This window comes from Pristis pectinata, chromosome 6 (genome assembly GCF_009764475.1).
Source record: "Pristis pectinata isolate sPriPec2 chromosome 6, sPriPec2.1.pri, whole genome shotgun sequence".
NCBI classification, from domain to species: domain Eukaryota; kingdom Metazoa; phylum Chordata; class Chondrichthyes; order Rhinopristiformes; family Pristidae; genus Pristis; species Pristis pectinata.
Window position 1 is genome coordinate 44,764,983 of NC_067410.1, and position 20,762 is coordinate 44,785,744.

The following is a 20,762-nucleotide window of genomic DNA, read 5'->3' on the forward strand; positions in this document are numbered from 1 at the left end:
GAAGGGAATAGTATGTTTTCGTGATTTATTCATCGATAACTGTTTTTCACCTTTTGAACAATTGTCTAACAAATACAATTTGCCTAGATCACACTTCTTTCGATATTTGCAAATTAGAATTTTTTTTTTTTTTTTTTTTAAAAGCTACTATACCCTCTTTTCCCACACCTTACAAAACTGAAATTACTGAAAAAATTTTTGGTTTAATCCTTGTCAGAAGGGCTTGATAGCAATAATTTATGATTTAATTATGAAATTCATTCAGAACCACTGGACAAAATTAAGAATGAATGGGAAAGTGAACTCCAGACATCTTTACCTACAGAGACTTGGAAGAAAATTCTTCATTTAGTTAATACATCTTCAATGTGTGCCAGATACTCTTTGATACAGTTTAAGGTAGTTCACAGGACCTAGATGTCAAAAGATAAGCTAGCTCATTTTTATCAACATATAGATCCTATATGTGACAGATGTAAATCGAATGTGGCTTCTTTGACACGTTTTGGTTCTGTCCTCTTTGGAAAAATATTGGAAAGATATTTTTAACATTATTTCAAATGTATTGAAGATTGATTTACAACCTCATCCTATCACTGTAATTTTTGGTTTGCCAAGGATAGAATCTGGCCATTTATCTGTCTCCGCTAACCGTATGATTGCCTTTGTTACGTTAATGGTCAAACGATCCATTTTGCTTAAATGGAAGGATCCAATACCCCCTACAACTTTTCAATGGTTCTCTCAAACTATATCATGTTTAACCTTGGAAAAAAATTAGGAATGGCACTGTTGATTCTTCGCTTAAATTTGAGGAAGTTTGGAGTCCACTTATTCAATATTTTCATATGATATAGATCCCCTTATAATAACCTTTCAATTTGAGGAACGGAGTTGATGACATAATATTGCTCTGTTTCTATTGAGAAATTTAGTCCAGTTTTTCTTTGTTTTTTTTTTGATTTTTTTTTTTTCTTTAGCTTAGTTTGGTTTGATATATTGTTTATAATTTTTCTTATTGTTTTGGGGTTTTTTTCTTTTATATTTTATAAATCTTTTTCTTTTATATTATATTCATTCACTAACAGATCATTGGATCTACAGATTTTTTTTATACTCTTATTCTTTATGATTATCCATGTCATGATTGTTCTCTTGATCTCTTTGTATTACATGTATAAACATTGATATATTAATCTGTATTAATTTGAAAACTAAGCAAAAGATTGAAGAAAGAAAGAAAGGAAACTTCAGTAATTGCAAAGACCTTGCAAAACAACCCACTTAATCCCCTACAATAATTTTGGGTAGTTACTCAACCAGGAGCAATGAAAGTGCTTTAATGATAATAAAACAACAATTAGGAATTTGATAACTTTTCCAATGGGAGAATTTTATTTTATTATTTAAGTTTAGGAGCAACACATTTTCCAAGTAATTCCCTGATGGAATTTGGAGAGATGCAAGGAAGATAAAGCTTCCTAGATTAATATATAGAGGAACCTACCAGAAAGGGTGCAACACCGGATTTCTTCCTGGGAAGTGAGGTAGGGCAAGTGGCAGAAGTGTCTGTCAGGGAGCACTCTGGGTCTAGTGACCATGATTCTATTAGTTTTGAAATATTTATGGAGAAGGATATGGTTGGTTCGAAGGTTAAAGTCCTGAACTGGGGCAGAGCAAACTTTGGAGCTATTAGATGGGATCTTGCAGTGGTTGATTGGGTGAGATTGTTTGCAGAGAAAGGAGAATCTGCCAAGTGGGAGGCCTTTAAAAGTGTGGTGTCACGAGTTCAGGGCCTTCATGTTCCTGTTAAGTTGAAGGGCAAGGCTGGCAGGTTTAGGGAACCTTGGTTGATGAAAGATATTGAGGCTCTGGTTACAAAAAAAAAGAGGCGGCATACACTATACATAAGCAATTGGGATCTAGCAAATCTCTTGATGACTACAAAAAGTGTAGGGGTGCACTTGAGAAGTTAGGAGGGCAAAAAGAAGATACGAGAAGGATCTGGCAAGCAAGGAGAAGCAAAAATTACAAGAGGTTCAATAGGTATATTAAAAGGGTGGCTAGGGAGAGAATAGGTCCCCTTAAAGATCAATATGACTGTGTGTGGAACCAAAGGAAATGGGTGAGATTTTTAATGAATACTTCTCTTCAGTTTTTACTGTGGAGAAAAGAATGCAAGTAAAGGAAATGGTGGTGGTGGTGGGGGGGGGGGGGGAAGAATAAGTATTGTTGTCTTGGACCGCATCGCATACAAGTTAGCAGGGAGGTGGTAATGGATGTTTTAAAGTGCATTAAGGTGGATAAATCCCCAGGACCTAACCTGGTGCACTCTTGGACCTTGTGGAAGAGAAGAAATTGCAGAGGCCCCTGCAGAGATTTTTTGCTTAGTCTCTGGCCACAGGCGAGGTTCTGGAGGACTGGAGAGTGGCTAATATGGTACCATTGTTTAAAAAGGGTAGCAAAAACAAGACAGGAAACTACAGGCCAGTGTGTCTGACATCAGTGGTGGGCAAATTGCTGGAGGAGATTCTGAGGGACAGGATCTACAACACCTGGAGAGACAGGGTCTGATTTGGGACAGTCAGCATGGCTTTGTGCGTGGGAAGTCATGTCTAACAAATCCCTTGGAGTTCTTCGAGGTTGTAACCAAGAGGGTAGGGCAGTGAATGGACTTTAGTAAGGCCTTTGACAAGGTCCCTCATGGCAGACTAGCCTGGAAGGTTAGATTGCACAGGATCCAGGGGAAGATAACAGATTGGATTCATAATTGGCTCAGTGGGAGGAAGCAGAGAGTGACTGTTTAGCGTTGTTTCTCAGACAACCCTTGATCTGTGTCTAGTGGTGTGCCACAGGGACCTGTGTTGTTTGTAATTTATATAAACTATTTGGATATGAATGTACAAGGCATGGTGTGTAGATGATACTCAAATAGGTGGTGTTGTAAATAGTGTAGAAGGTTATAAAAAAAATTATAGAGGGATCTAGATCAGCTCAGTATGTGGGCTGAGGATTGCAAGTGGTTTTCAATCCAGATAAATGTGAGGTATTGCATTTTGGGAGATCAAACCAGGGTAGGGCTTGTACAGTCAATGGTAGGGCCCTGGGAAGTGTTATGGAACAGAGGGACCTAGGATTGCAAATGCATAGTTTGCTGAAGGTAGCGTCACAAGTAGACAGGGTGGTGAAGGCAGCATCTGGCACGCTGGCCTTCATCAGTCAGGGCATTGAGTATGGGAGCTAGTCAAGTTATGATGCAGTTATACAAGATGTTGGGGAGGTCGCATTTGGAGAATTGTGTACAGTTTGGTCACCGTATTGTAGGAAAGATGTTAGTAAACTAGAAAGAGTTCAGAAAGATTTCTAGGATATTGCCTGGACTTGGGGGCCCGAGTCACAAGGAGAGGTTGTGCCAGACTAGGACTTTATTCCCTGGAACATAGGAGATTGAAGAGTGACCTGATAGAGGTATAAAAGATAGGGAGGGTGGTGCAAAAAACAAAAGGGTATAGGTTTAAGATCAGAGACAAGAGATTTAAAAGGGACATCAGGAGCAGCTTTTCACGCAAAGGGAGGTGTGTATTTGGAATGAGCTGCCAGAAATAGTGGTTGAGGTGGGCACATTAATAACATTTAAAAGCCATCTAGATAAGTGCATGGATAGGAGGGGTTTAGAGGGCTATGAGCCAAATGCAAGCAGATGGGACTAGCCTGCTGGACAACACAATTGGCATGGACAAGTTAGGCTGAAGGACCTGTTTCCATGCTGTATGACTACGTCAAGAAATAAAGATTGTGTATTCTTTATTGTAAAGTGCTTTATTACGCAGTACTTCGGAAATATAGTCTTCTTCATAACGAGAAACATAACACTCCATTTGTATGCAGGAGGTTCCCAAAAGCTGTATTGTCAATAAAGAACAGATCACCTGCTTGCAGCAATGGTGAGTGAAGAATAAACATTGGGCAGGACACCAGCAAATGTTCTCCTCCTCTATTCCAAAGGCCATGGCATCTTCTATCCACCAAAAAAAAATGTCTTACCAAAAGACTAATGCTCCTGTACAATCCAAAAGGAGTACGCAGCAGTCTAGAGACAGTTTCAGGGTCAATACAGCATTGAAACAGGTCCTACAGCCCACTGGCAACCCTACATGCCAACATCAAGCACCTGTTTACACTAATCCTATTTTATTTTCAACACATTCCCATTAACTCCCCCTAGATTCTATCATTCATCTACACATTGGGGACAATTTATCATGGCCAATTAATCTATCAACCTGCACATCTTTGGGATGTGGGGAAAAATTGGAGCCCCTGGGGGAAACCAACATGGTCATGAGGAGAACAATGCAAACTCCACTCAGACAGCACCAGAAACTCATGATTGAAGTGGGGTCACTGGGGCAGTGAGACAGCAGTTCTACCAGCTGTGCCACTGTGCTACCCAATTAGCTTAAGTTTCTCTATTTAAATCTTTGGGGCAGAAATCCCTTCAAGCCTACCCTGTTAAAAGAAAAAAAATGCCTCTAGCATCAACTCCAGGGTTACTCACTGGAGATGGAACATCAATCAGCTGTATGGTTTCCGGAGGCTGTATTCTACTTACATGTAGTTTATTCAGCAGCACAGTGTCCCGTAGTGGTGTTGCCCCCGGGCTTGGCTGCTTTCCAGAACTGTTCTGAGCAGAGTTACCGGTTCATAGGACATAACTTAAAGAGGCAGTCTGTAGAAACATGGAGGGGAAGGAAGGAGAGAAAATGAGAAGTAATGAGATAATCAAAAGTGCAAAAAAGATTTAAAATAATCAAATTCCCCCACCTTCCCCAACAATAAGAGGAGAAATTTCAATGCATTCCAGCAATAATCTCCCTTTGTGGGGCTCAACCCATATCTGGGGGGGTAGTGCATATGGTCTATTTATTCGTCCTCTGCCATGCCTTTTACCTGTACCAAACAGGATAACTCCACACCACCTGGTCAGAACCAAGCACACAAGTGTGAGAAATACTAGTCCAACTTGCTGTGGGGAGTCTCAATATTACACCACACATTGAAGTCAGGGAAGTAATTTATTGGTCTTGAGAAGTACAAGCATTCCAAAATGTTACTTTTAGTCCTATTTATCTTAGGAAAGAACAGACCTTAATGGGCATTTCTTATTAAAAGAATTTGTGGAATGTTGCTTCTTCTTGTAAACCTTTACAAAAGCTCATTAACATGTTCATATTGAAAGGTTCATCTAAACAGAAAAAGAACATTCACTTTTGGACACTGTTCAAAGAATGGAAGATCCTTTAATCAATCTGTTGGTCCACATACTCTCACACAAGCACAGCATACAACTTGTACAAGGTCTAGTTCCACATTTAAAATTACACAAATGCTGTTATAATTTGGTATGATCACAATTCCACCATAATTCCTCATTTCAAGACTCAAGCTTGCATTTTCATGATTTTTTTCTTTCCTGTAAGCAGTTCTTCCTCAGATTCATTTTATCTGTTTTTAATTGGCAGGATGGGGGGAGGGGGGGGGGGGCGGGAAAAGAGAAGAACTGAGCACTCAAATGAAAAAGCTTAACAACAACAACAACAACGCATGAGGAGGTTGATGCCCTCTTTAAAATAAAGATGGTAATGTTTGGCTTAAGTTAACAAACAATTTTGGGGCAGGTCTAAGTCATTGTAGGATCCATTTACACAGTAGTTTCACCCAAATGGTTTTCTGTCACACGTGGGTCTTGTACAGTGAATACCCAAAAGCCAAATGGTCAACAACATTAACAATCCAACTAAAAAACCATCCCAATGTCTCCATCCTTGCAGGAAGCACTTGGTTTATTTTCCCCTTCTGACTCCAGAAGGTATGAAACCCATGGTGGACCCCAAAGATCACTTATGAAAACTTCTCAGCAGGTTAGGGATTTCACTGCCTCAGTTGAGACATACCACCACCACAGAATTCGAATTGGAATCAAAACACTGTGGCACATCAATACCCTGAAAAATAAAAACATTTCTCTTTCACTCCAGACTTGCAGCATTCATAATTTGCCTTTTTTAAAAAAAAAGTTTGAAAGAGGCTCTGTTTATTGAGCATTATTTTCCTGAACAATTTTAGGTTCATAGTTTTCCCTCCATCAAGCCTGATCATGAGTGCATGCAACAGTCCATCACAGACATATCAACAAATCAGGTGCATTCAACTGATACATGCAAATGTGTAACACATTTTCTCAGTCATGGCTACTCCTTTATCACAAGATCTTACAAATCAATTCAATTTAGATGCACTTCCTGTTTGTAACCCTGCTAAGCTTCATCCAGTGTTCAGTACAACAAAAGGCAACTATTTATTTTGCAAGATTTAGTCAGTTTCAGCTGAAATGGCAGTTCAGGCAAGAGTTGGCTGCAAATCTTCTGAACACCCACTTAGAGAATTTCAAGCCTCCAAAAGAAGACATGAACTTTCAATATTCAAGGACTTTGAAAAGCAAGAGCAGGAAATTGATGAGTAACCCAATGTTTATGAATGCTCAATGCATGCCAGTTAACTTTTTAAAGTTTTGGCAGTCAACATGTTGGTCCTATACTCCAACCTACACTAGTTGCTATTAATCATTTCAATTAACAAAGATAAAAAAGACAAAAGACATTCAGAAAGAGATTAATGGAACAGTCAAGTTCCAAGCATCAGAAAGCACCACTATCTCTATGGCTGTGTCCTGGGAATAAACCAATACAAAGCAGGCAGCAAAATTATGCATGTTTGAAGGAGGGGGAAATCAGTAAGATAATCACCAGAGGAACAAATTGCATAAACAACACTTCAAGTACACATGATCTACCATAAATTTATTGCTGCAACTAGGGACTGTGCATTTCCATCTTCCCGAGATACCAGATTGTAAATCAATGAGAAGTGCTCACTTAGGCTGCCACCATATTAGACCAGAGCATGATGCAGCTGCTCAGGCCATTGAAATTTTGCTGGTACATCGAAAGAATAGTCAAATCAGATCCACCTTCTGCACCTTCTCCACAACCTTAAATATTTCCTTTTTATCCAATTCCCTTCTGAAATTTACGACTGATTTGCTTTCTCCATCACGTACCATCTTATGGAACAGAAACAGGAATTCCCATCTCCCCTTATTTCCAAATTTGGAGAGACTGACTACAAGCCCACCCCCACTGAAATCAAAGTGCAAAACCCAGGTCCCTTCACCTGGGGTGGGGGGGGGGGGGGTGAAGTGGGTGAAGAACACTTGTTGGTCCATGTCATATTGAATGTAAATAACACTGCATAGGCCTATACTGGACCATTACCCAAGAGGAGTCACAATTGAAAATGTTGGGACATGGCTCAATGGAATCCAAACCAAAAGAGGGACAATTGCAAAAATACCTCATTAAACTAGGTTTGCATTTCAGTTCCCTGGCTTAGAGACACTGAATACAAAATGAAATTTTATAAAAGAAATCTTCAAATCTACACTACATTTATCAACTGGTGCCAAATATGTGCAGAAACCCTTGCTTCACTGCAGTCTCCCAGACATCCACTCAGATAATGTGCTTTTCTTTAGAAGTGTGCACCTTTCTTGCCATAGGAAATATAGCCAGACTGTAAACAGTCCAAGCATGCAAATCTAGGCTTGTTGCTAGAGCTTCAGTAGCTGAATGCATTGGCAATTGGGTCAACTCTGCCTCTCCAGGTCCTCATAACGAGCAAGTTTGGCTATTCGAACATTAAAGCTACCCTGGCCTACATAAAATGTAGTTATGCCAACATTTAATATCCTTACTAATTGTCCTTGGTGAAGGTGCTTATTGTCTTTTTCCCATTACCGTAGTCAAGATATTCCCATTGTGCTCTCGATCAGGCGCTCTAGGATTTAGACTGAACAATTAAAGGAGCATCCTTGAGACGGCGGCAAGGGCAGTAGATTACGAGAGCACCAAACCAACACAGTTGTAAAAATTTGAGCTTGGCAGATGCTGTCAAAGCAGCCCATAGCAGTTTGAAGTGGTGCATCTTATGAAGGGTACACAAAGGTAGAAGGAATGAACATTAAGTTGGTGCCCAGGTTATCCACAGGGTGGTGAACTTGAGTGCTATCAGTAGTGTACTCACCCAGACAAGTGAACACCAGTGCATCACACTCCTGGATTGTTTACATTGCAGATGTTGGAAAAACTCTAAGTCAGATGTCATTCACTGCAGGACACCCAGCCCTCAAGCTGATCTCTTAGCCACAATGTAGCTGCTCCAGTTAAATTTCTGGTGAATGGCAACTCCCTGAATATTGATTGTTTTGGGAACTTGATTTGGTGTGAAGAGGTGGTGGTTGGAATCTCTCTTCTTGGAGATGGTCTTTGTCTGTTCCCAGTTCTATACTTCATGTAATATTCTTTTCCACAAGAATAAGACTGCATGTAAAAACCAGTATTTGACCAATTCAGCAAAATGCCAGGAAGGTTAGCTTAAAGAGTCTGAGCGACTTGTGTCACCTTATATTTGACCTACTCAAGTCATCTGTCAAGACTTGGGAAGAGGCAATGTATGCATAGATGTTGACCTCATATCTACAGATAACAGTATTGGGGAGCAGAGGTAAGCAACACAGTGTAAAATACAGATTCTTGGAAGATCAGTGGTTGAGGAGAGTGAACAGATGCTGGTGCCAGAAAATGCAACGGGCATATCAGGGGGAGAAGGGAGGATCCACTTGAGTCAATATTTCAAACCATATTTATATTGTCCCTCCTTGTCTGCATACTTTGAGCTTACTCAAAGACATTTATTATCATTATGAAGGCCCCATCAATAAACAGCAAGCCTGAGGATTGATAAGGCTTTGTACCACTGGCCTTGAAACTGTATGCTTTCAGCATTGTATGTCACCTTAACCTTTTCATTTTCAGCATGGTGGTCCCAATTGATTAACTGCAAGTTCTCACAATTGGCAACATGCAAGAATCTTTGCTGTTAACTCTTAAAGGAAGGACAGGCAGGTGAACTAACAGTGCTTGGAGGAAACATGGAGACAATGAACCTCTTGGGCTACAACCAATCGTTTCTGATATGTTGTCACGGAAATTTCTATAGGAACAGAAGCAGTCTCCAAATAAAAAAAGGGTGCACTTTGGGGAAGGATACAATGCAGGCACTTTGTCCTCAAAGCAGATAACGCAATAATGGACTTTTAAGTAGCGAGTAACATTCACAATACAAAAGTGCCAGGCAATGATCATCTCCAACAAGACAGAATCTAACCAGAGAAACAAAGGACTGCTGACGCTGGAATAGATGAAAAACACTATGATGCTGGAGGAACTCGGCAGACCAGGGAGCAGCTGTGGAGAAAAGCAGGTGGTCAGCGCTTTGGTTCCTAAGGAAGGGTCCTGACTCGAAGCGTTGACCACCTGCAGAATCTAACCAACTACCCTTGACCGATGCTGCCTGACTTAAGCATCTCCAGTACTAGTTATATTTCTTCCCCCCCTCCCCAACGGTAGACTGCACAGTGTAACTGGGGAAGTGAGGCAGATTAGCAACTTACGACAAAGACTACTAGTCTAACATGGTAAGTAGGTTTTGTATTCTTGACTGAACAAAGCATGTGATATAGTCATTTCCATTGGCACTAATAACATTTTACTAATTTAAAGCGCTGTGCTTTCCAATATCCTGACCCCACAAGCAGCACCAGGTTTGCTGACAGAATATTAATTTTTCTGTGGTGTTCTTTTGAATAATACCAAAAGACAAACTGCTCCATTTGGAATGTACGATAATTTTTGGTGCAGCGTCCAAGGGGTATAACAATGGCAGATGAATGCGTGGCTGAGTGACTGGTGCAGGGGGCAGGGCTTCAAATTTCTGGATCATTGGGACTTTTTTGGGGGAGGCATGACCTATTCACTAAGGATGGGTTACACCTAAACTCCAAGGGGTCCAATATCCTGGCAGGAATATTTAATTTAGCTGTTGGGGAGGGTTTAAACTAATCTGGCAGGGGGATGGAAACCAGGATCTTAGGATACAAGATGTTAGGGTAGAGGAGGAGGTTTATAGAAACAAGTCCAAGATAGTGTGCAGCGAGGGCAGTAAGCAGGACAGGCAGGTGAAAAGTCAGGATTATTTGCTGAACAATAGAAGTACAACAAAATCAGTAGCAGATACTGGCCTAAATATACTATATATAGCATTAGGGACAAAGTTGATGACCTAGTGGCACAACTACAGATTAATAAATACGACACTGGCAATCATCGAGTCATGGCTTTATGACGGATGTGATTGGGAACTAAATGTCCAGGGGTACACAGTGTATAGGAAGGATAGGCGGGTAAGGTAGAGGGGGTGGTGTGGCCCTGATGGTTAGTAATGATATAAAATCAATAGAAAGGAAGGACATTGGGTCAGAAGTGGAATCCTTATGGGTAGAGCTAAAAAATAGCAAGGGTAAAAGGACAATAATAGCAGTTATATATAGGCCACCTAATAGCAGTCAGGACGTGGACTATAAGCTGCAGTTTGAGATAGAAAAAGCATGTCAGAGTGACAACGTTAAGATAATTATGGGGGATTTTAACATGAAGGTGGATCGGGAAATCCAGCAAGGCAGAAGATCTCAGGAGAGCGAGTTTGTGGAATGTCTATGGGATGGCTTTTTGGAGCAACTTGTTGATGAGCCCACCAGGGGATCGGCTGTTTTGGATTGGGTGCTGTGTAACAAACCGGAAGTGATTAGGGAACTAAAGGTAAAGGAACCATTAGGAACTAGTGATCACAATATGATTGAGTTCAGTTTCAAATTTGAGAAGGAGAAGCTGATAACTGGTGTATCGATATTTCAGTGGAACAAAGGAAATTACAGTGGCATGAGAGAGGAGCTGGCCCAAAATTGATTGGAAGAGTAAGCTAGCAGAAGGGACGGCAGAGCAGAAATGGATAGAATTTATACAAGAAATAAGGAAAATGCAGGATAGATATATTCCAAGAAAAGGTTTTGAATGGAAAAATGGCACAAATGTGGATAACAAGGGAGGTGAAGGCTAAAATAAGAGCAAAAGGGAGGGCATACAAAGAAGCAAGAATTAGTGGGAAAACAGAAGACTGGGAAACTTTTAAAAACCTGCAGAAAGTAAGAAGGTCATTAGGAAAGAAAAGATGAATTATAAAAGGAAGTTGGTAGATAACATTCAAAAGGATACTAGGAGTTTTTTTAAAATATATAAAGAGTAAAAGAGACACGGGTTGATATAGGACCAATGGATAATGGTGCGGGAGAGATTATAATGGATGATAAAGAGATGGCAGCGGAACTAAATGAGTATTTTGCATCAGTCTTCATTGTGGAGGACATCAGCAATATACCGGATAGTCAGGGGTCTCAAGGAATGGAACTGAGTTCAGTTAAGATTACTAGAGAGAAGGTGCTAGGGAAGCTACAGATAAGTCTCCCGGACCGGATGAGGTGCATCCCCGGGTTCTGAAGGAGGTGGCTTTAGAGATTGCAGAAGCACTGGTGATAATTTTCCAGGAATTGATAGACTCCGGCATGGTTCCAGAGGACTGGAGGGTTGCAAATGTAGTTCCGCTGTACAAGAAAGGTGGGAGGCAGCAAAAGGGAAATTACAGACCTATTAGTCTGACATCGGTGGTGGAAAAGTTATTAGAATCGATCCTCAAGGATGAGGTTATGGAATACCTAGGGGTGCAAGGCAAGATAGGTCCAAGCCAGCATGGTTTCGTGAAGGGAAGATCCTGCCTGACCAACCTATTGGAGTTTTTTGAGGAAATCTCAGGGAGGGTGGATAAGGGAGAGGCGGTAGATGTTGTGTATTTAGACTTTCAAAAGGCCTTCGACAAGGTGCCACACAAGAGGCTGATTAATAAGATGAGAGGTCATGGAATTACAGGTAGGATAGTAGAATGGGTGGAACATTGGCTGGTTGGCAGAAAGCATAGTGTGGGAATAAAAGGATCCTGTTCTGGTTGACTACCGGTTACTAGTGGTATTCTACAGGGTCAGTGTCTTTTCAGGCCACTTCTTTTTACTTTGTACATTAACGATTTGGATGATGGAGTAAATGGTTTTGTGGCTAAGTTTGCAGATGACACCAAGATAGGTGGAGGAGTAGGGAGTATTGAGGAGACAGGAAGGTTGCAGAGAGACCTAGATAGTTTAAGAAAATGGGCAAGGAAATGGCAGATGAGCTTCAATGTTGAGAAGTGTGCTGTTGTACACTTTGGAAACAGAAATAAAATAGGCAAATTATTATCTAGAGGGAGAGAAAATTCAAAGTACAGACGTACAAAGGGACTTGGGGGTACTCGTGCAAGGTACTCTAAAGGTTAACCACCAGGTCGGATTGGCAGTAAGGAAAGCGAATGCTATGTTGGCATTCATTTCGAGAGGTATAGTGTATAAAAGTAGAGAGGTGTTGATGAGGCTCTAGGGGGCACTAGTGAGGCCTCATTTGGAATACTGTGGGCAGTTTTGGGCCCCATATCTTAGGAAGGATGTGCTGATGTTGGAGAGGGTTCAGAGAAGATTTATGAGGATGATTCCCAGAATGAAAGGGCTTACATATGATGAGCATTTATTGGCTCTTGGACTGTACTCACTGGAGTGCAGAAGAGTGAGAGGGGACCTCAGAAACATTTAGAATGTTGAAAGGACTGGACAAAGTAGATGTGGCCAAGCTGTTTCCCTTGGTGGGTAAGTCCAAGACCAGAGGGCACAATCTTAGAATTAGAGGGTACAGGTTTAAAAGAGAGATGAGGAGAAATTTCTTTAGCCAGAGGGTAGTGAATGTATGGAATTCTTTGCCACGTACAGCAGTGGAGGCCCAATCATTGGAGGCGTTTAAGGAGATAGATAGATAGGTATCTAATTAGTCAAGGTATCAAGGGATATGGGGATAAGGCTGGAAATTGGGGCTAGAAAGGAATAGTGTTTTGCTTTTTTTTCCCCCCTTTAGCTCATGGAGCAGACTCTCCCCCCCCCCCCCCCCCATTTCTTTTTCCCTTTCTTTTCTTTGGAGCAGACTCAATGGGCCAAATGGCCTACTTCTGCTCTCTTGTCTTGTGATCTTGCGACTACTACAAAATCTTCTCCATCCTCAGCTCGACAACAAAAACCCGCCTGCCTGGGAGTTGAAATGAAGGATTGATGGCAGGCTGAAGAATAGGAAAGGATTTGGAGAACAACAGGATATTCCACGGCACTTAAGATGGCAGCAACTATTTCTTTGGTGACCTCCAGCTACGGCAGCACCAAGACTCAATTTAAGGACTGGACTTGTGGCTACATGCCCATTTATAGATGGTTTGGACTTGTTTTTATTATGATGCTCTACATGGCTTTAGTTTGGCCAAAATTGTTCTCAAATATCCACAGGAAAGCTTCCAGAGTTCTTACTCAATGACTATTTCCTGAACTGGGTTACATATTCCAAGACCCGAGTCTTTTGCTTCTTTTTATTCTATGAGCTAACCTGTGCAGAGTTGAATACAATTTCAGTGTGCGGGCAATGTGCACCAATGTAGCTCCTCAGCTCCATTCCATTGTTGCACTGCAGATCACTTACACTGAACAACATATGGCTTGCATCTCCCAATATGGAAAGCTTCCATCCAGTGAGGGAAAGGTTTGAGCCAGACTAACAAAACTAATTCTTTGAGACAAAGGACAAGAATAAAGCAGAAATGTTGGTGTGACAACCAACCAACAATTATATATGGGTGCAGCAAAAGAGCTTCTGAGGGGAGAAACTCTTGATTTGTTGACTTAATGTGTTTCAATTTTGATAATTACCACAAAAGGGATGGGGGGGGGGGTGGAAATAGTGCAGCAAAACAAATGAAAAAATTCACTGATGGCCTTCACAAATGAATAGTCTACCAGCTGTGATTATTTCAGGTGATGCGGATAGTGAACAGAGGAAAGTGCCCAGCAGTTCATTCTTTCAGGAGTAATGAAAAAAAAAAAGCCCCAGTAGAAATGGATGTGAAGCCAAAACTATTGTTTATCCTATTTCCTTACAACATAGGAGGCCGTTCAGCCCATCAAGTCAATGCTGACTCAGAACAATTCCATTCCCTCACATTTCTCATTTGCCTATTCTCTCATGATTTTCCCATCAGCCATATGCCCTATAAAGGGAGCCAATTAACCTTACAACCAGCACATCTTTGGGAAGTGGGAGAGAACAGGAAATGCACATGGTCAAAAAGAACATGCAGACACCACACAGTCAGAATGGAACATGGGTTGGTGGTACTACGAGACAGTTGCATTACATGTAGTTTCACTGCATCACCCTCTGGTGCCTTCAACTAGTACATCAATGCCAGGATGACACACTTGTTGCAGACTAACTTGGAGTCAACGTGAGAGAGTCATACTGCAAAGAAACAGGCTCTTTGGCCCACTGAGTCCATACCAATTAAGCACACCACAACATTGATCTCATTTTGTTCTCCCTACATTCCAATCAATGCCTAGAATCCACCAGTCACCTATGCAGTAGGGGCAATTTAGTGGCCAATAAACCTACTTTGGGACATATGAAGAAACCAGAGCATCAAGAAAACACATGCAGACACAGGGAGAACATACAAACTCCACACAGACAGCACCTAAGGTCAGGATTGAAAATGCATCATGGGTACAACAATACTCATGATCTCCCTGATGCTCTTCCCCAAAGATGGAAAGGCTTTTTATTTTAAAACAGTCAGGAGTTCCACAACAATTGGAGGGTTCAAGTGTTGACATTCAGATGTCACTGACTACAACACTTAGCAGATGAGGATTTGACAGTGTGTGAAATTAGACCAGTAAATTCATGGGGTTTCCACATTTGTTTCTGCATCCCTTTGGCAACTGCAATATACTGATAGGCTGAGTGTTGGCATCATACTTCTGTGCATGTATTCTCCACCTTGCCAAGTCACAGAAAACTCCACCAGGAAGCGTCAATCCTAAGCGGCCAGTCTACGTGATACTCAGTCAGGTTGAGTCTGCACTTTAATTATCCAAAGCCCTTTTCAGAGGATGGTTATGAGATCCTTCTGCAATTACTTATCAATTTGGGAATTTTTTTTTAAACTACACACCAGATTCATCACCCCCTGCCGGAAATCTTGTGTTCCCAGTAAGAAGCCCAGCTAGTAAGTCAGACTTTATTCAACTTGCTCAGTTTGCAACAAAACAACAGGAAGTTGCATCTTAAAATCTCTCCATCAACTGTACATTTTCATATTACTGCAGAGAAGCTACCAATGCCTCCAGAGAAAGGAAAAATCTTGGGTTTCACCCAAGCAAGTCCAGTTTGGGAAGAAAACACAGTTTAGCTGCAGGAATTTTAAATACACAGCAGACAGATTCAAATTGGAAGCCTATTCACTCTGCAGCCTCCCATTACAAGATAGGATATCTTTTAGTCACATGTACATCGAAACACAGTGAAATGCATCTTTTGCATAGACACAGCCTGCAAGTGTCGTCACACTTCCAACGCCAACATAGCATGCCCACAACTTCCTAACCCGTACATCTTTATAATGTGGGAGGAAACCAGAGCACCCAAAGGAAACCCACGCAGACACGGGGAGAATGTACAAACTCCTTACAGACTGTGGCCGGAATTGAACCCGGGTCGCTGGCACTGTAATAGTGTTACACTGACCGCTACACTACCATGCCTGCAATATGTCAATCTAGAAAGCTTGCAAAGGGGAACCCAATAACTGGAAAAAGGATGTGTTGCAACTCCCAAAGAGACCCATAACCAAACCAATTGCTTTACAATTAATAGAGTTAAATTCTGATTTTAGTACATGTTGTAATCCAAAGATAGAGTTCCAATGTACATTAGGAGGAATGAGATTACAGTGGAATGGGTACTTTTCTCCATGTTTCAAGGATCATATTGCTGTCTATGGGCAGGCAATTTGTGGGTTCAAGCCTCATTCCACGGATTGAAGCACATAATGGACACTGACACTTCAGCATAATACTGAGGAAGTGTTGAACTGTCAGAATTCCCCACCTACTCCACCACACAGATGTTGAAGATTCTCTAGAGACACAAGAGACTGCAGATATAGCAGCTTGGAGCAAAGAAACAAACTGATGGAGGAACACAGTGGGTTGAACAGCATCTGTGCAGGCGAAGGGCTGGTCGACATTTTAGGTCAAGACCCTGCGTTAGAACTGATGAAGGGTTTCGACCCAAAACGTTGACCATCTTTTTGCCTCCACAAATGCGACTCAACCCATTGAGTTTCTCCAGTGATTTGTTTTACTTGAAGATTCCGTTACTTGTGCAAGAGCAGCAGAGGTCGTCCCATTGCCCAGCTAATATTTGGTTCTTCAATATTAACAAAAACTTGGCTTATTACCTCAGCAATGCTCTTGGGATCTTGCTATGCAAAATTTGACTGGCACATTTCCCACATTACAACAATGACTATATTTAAAAGAGAAACAAAGGACTCCAGATGCTGGAATCTAGATGAAAAACACTACGATGCTGGAGGAACTTAACAGGCTAGGCTAGGCAGTATCCGTAGAAAAAAAGCAGGCAGTCGATGTTTCAGGTCAGGATCCTTCTTTAGGACTGAAAGATAGGAAAAGGTGAAGCCCAATATATAGGAAGGAAAAGCAGAAGTGATAGGTGGACAAAAGAGGGGAGGCGAGGTGGGCACAAGGCGGTGATAGGTAGATGCAAGTAATCAAACATTGAATTCTCCCACTAAGTAATCCCTACCCCCCCTTCCCCACAACACCCTCCCCCCACCATGCTTCTTCTCTTCTTCCCTTTCCTAGCCTTTTTCCCTGCCCCACTTTTTCCCCCCTTTCTGTTGCTGTGTACATAGAGGAGAAATACATTTTCTTGTGACATATACTTTAAGCAATTAGACATGTTGTACAAAGCTGAAGCTTTGTAATGCTCTTCCTGACTCTTAACCCCAACCTCCTTCAGTTTGGCCAACTGCTTCCACTGTGCTTTTGATGATTGGCTTGTGTGCTACTCATCCACTAGCTGATTTACTCAAGTTTCCAGGAGTGATAATGCAGTATTTTGTTACTGTGGAAATGTCCACTGAAATTCCATTCTGGCTCCTAGGTGTCCTGACTCTGGTAATAGTAAACATGGGATTTCATAACACTATCCCCAACGAGTGCAATCTTCTGTCCAATTTGCAGTAAAACTACATTTTTGTATTTCTCCCAATAAATCTGAATCTGACCATTTCTGCAAAATGCAGAGTAGTAAAATCACCTTTATGACATGAATATTGAATTCTCACACCAGGTAATTCCCCCCCCCCCCCACCTTCCCCACAAACACCACCACCCACCCCCCTCCCCCGGCTTCTTATCTTCTTCCCTTTCTAGCCTCTTATTTCCTACTTTTTTTCTTCTTCTCTCTTACCTTTGACCCATCCCCCGGTGGATCTGCTCTCCCCTCCTCCCCCGCACCTGCCTATCATTGCTCTTCCCTCCTCCCCCGCACCTGCCTATCATTATCTCTTACCTGCATCTACCTTTGACCACCTTGTGCCCACCCCACCTCCCCTCTTTTGTCCACCTACCACTGCTCTGCTTTTCCCTCCTGTATAATGGGCTTCTCCTTTCCTATCTTCAGTCCTGAAGAAGGGTCCTGACTCGAAACGTTGACTGCCTGCTTTTCTCCACAGATGCTGCCTGGCTTGCTGAGTTCCTCCAGCATCAGTGTTTTTCAACTACATTTAAAAGGTGAATGCAAAGTACGTTTCAGCAGGAGATGAATGGAATTATATGGAATTTAAGAAATTTTCAGAAGAACAATAATTCCATCCCTAAAATATTGTCACTTGAAACTTTTTTAAAAAAGTGAAATCATTGCAAAGCTGCAAAACATTGGAAGAATCTCAAGTTAATCCATCCCTCTTCAGTCTGCTTGATCTCTCCTCTTGTGATAAACCCTTCTAGGAATTAATCTGGAGAATGTCTGCTGCACTTCACCACAAGTACATCCTTCTTGGGGAGACTAGGTCTGCATCCAAATATCGTCTCTCACCAGGGCTCCATATAATTAGTACACAGGAGTCTCTACTATTGCAGTCAAATCCTTTAACCAAATATACTATTTACCTTCCTTATTGCTTGCTGTACTTTCACATTAACTTTAAGGGATTCATTTGCAAAAATACCTAGGTCCCTCTGGACATCAATGCCTTTCAATCTCTCATTGATCAAACAATGTCTTAACATTTTTCGTATAAAAATGGATGACCTCACATCTTCCCATGTTACATTCCATCTGCCCTGTACTTAACCTGTCCATATCCCCCAAAACACTGCATCCTCATCACAACCTATATTGCCACTGAGCTTAGAAACATCAAGTTAGATATTCTGCATGATCTGCCCATTCAAACCATTGATATTTATTGTCAGCAGCTGAGGCCCCAGCACTGATCTGTGGCACCCCACTGGCTATAGCCTCCTAACCCAGAAATTACCCAATCATTTCTACTATGTTTCCTGTCCATTAACCTATTCTGATTCCATGCCAGAATATTACTACCGATATGATACCCTCGGATTTCATTTAGCATCTCGCATAGCACCTTATCAAAAACTTTAAAGATACATCACACCAGTTTTACTGATTCTGCTAGTTTAAAAACTTAATACAAACAGCTTTGTCAAACACGATTTCCCTTTCATAAATCCTATTCCATTTTAAATTTGAGTGCCCTGTAACACTCGATAATAGATTCCGGCATTTTCCCCAGTATGTCTGTCAGGTCAACTGGTCAGTAATTCTCCGTTCTCCCTCTTTTTTCCCCTCCTTTCCTAAATATTGGGACTAAATTTTCTATCTTCCAACTTTCAGAACCATTTGAGAATTTATGGCATTTTAGACACAACTTATGTACTCGCCATCTCCACAACAATGCCCTGCAAAACTCTTAAGATGATCAAGTCATTGACTATTTCCCCCCACTTTGTTCCCATTGATTTCTCCAATATTAAACACAACAGTAATGCTAACTTTTTTTTCCCCACATTCCTCAATCTGTAACCCTCCACCCACCCACTGTTTCCAGATTGTAAGGGACACACATCAACTTTTGCTGCTTGCTTCCATTTTACACATGTATAGAAACTTCATATTGCTTGCATTTCTCATTAAACTTCTCTCACATTCTACTTTCCTCATCTATGTCTTGGTTCTTCGTTAAATTTTGAAATATTCCTGTTCCTCAGGTTTACTTTTTTGCAGGGGAAAAACATAATAACTTTTTCCTTTGACATAAAAACCATCCTTAACTTCTGTTGATAAGCACAGTTATATCACTTCTGCAGTTATTTTTCCATCTCCTTAAACAGAAATACTACTTGTAAACTAATTCTTTAAACATTAATCATTACTCATATACTGAAAGAGCAGGAATGGCCAGGATTGCATGATGCTCCATAACCTTAAAACTCAATACTCATAATCGGACAAGAGTTTAAAAGCCTCGCCTATATTACCCCTTCAGTCAGCTGAATACAGTGCAGCCACAGTGGGAGACTCACTCCAGCTGTTTCACTGAAAAGCCTTCTGCAGCTTTAAATGTAGAAGCCTTACCAAATAAGGTTAAGTGAACGTAAAATGCAAGGACAGAAATTAGCCTAACTCCCTTCAGAAGTCAGCCAGAATGCCAGTCATCAGAGAAAACAGAATAATCTGACCTCCAAACCTTGGACAACATGCTTAAATGTTGTAATGTGCACTAGACTTTCAAAACAGTGACAAGCAGGAACCATGGCCTAAGAAGTCAAAAACTCAAGCAAAACAAAAAGACTTCAATTTCTGCCATAGTAACACGAAACAAAAACAAATTTTAACTACTTTGGAACCTCAGACTTCCTTAACACTTATTTTTGAGGAGGATGAAAAGCACTGCCACAGCACAAGCTGATTATTTTGTATACTTCTAGGACAAACACTAACGTTTCTTGGCTGTCCACAGTTCAAACAGAATTCATAAGAGCTGATCAATACCAGAGAATCAAAGATTCATTGTGGTTTCAGCTTTCTGAAACACCATTAATTCTAAGCAGTCTCTGAGTGTGCAATTAGATGCAAAATGTCAGTAGGAATTATACGAAATAATTACATTTCATTTTGTGTGCAGGAACTAGGAAAACAGGTATGTGGTTGCATGGTCTCCAAGACAGCAAACTTAGGTTGGCTATATTCTTGCATTATCCCACCCCAACCCTCAGCTCTTGGTCACTCAATATGTCCAGCTTGATGGTACAATGCTTTCCCACATCAAATGTGAAAATGGACTATTTCTTAGTGAATCAACCCATCAAACATCCTCACCCACCACTCTGCTTAATCATATTTGATGCATTGACTGTCCCATTAATTACACTTTATGTGATTACAACATTTTAAGTCAATTATGCCAAGTTATGATTCACGCAAAATACAAATTGTAATAGATATACTCTCTATGGACAAAGCCTGGTGTGCAAATAGAGTGGGTATGTGGTATTGCATTAATGGAGTAGAAACTTAAAAGGCAAAACTTCACATCCAAGTCCAGCTCATTGCAAAACAGGAACAATACTTATGGTAATTTGTGGACCAACACTAAACAAAAGCGAACACAAGATCTATTGATTTGCCACTAAAATCCAACCAGTTTTGGAAGGGATCTTGCTATCCCACGTCTCTAGCCCC

General features: G+C 41.1%; 1 protein-coding gene across 1 annotated transcript in view; it reads right to left on the reverse strand.

Annotated features, from left to right (window-relative positions):
- Window positions 1-20,762, reverse strand: part of itpr1b (inositol 1,4,5-trisphosphate receptor, type 1b) — a 440,649-nt gene that overhangs the window by 338,338 nt on the left and 81,549 nt on the right. The window contains 2 exon segments of the mRNA XM_052018719.1: window positions 4,613-4,639; window positions 4,641-4,729. Coding sequence (XP_051874679.1) covers window positions 4,613-4,639; window positions 4,641-4,729 — 116 coding nt within the window.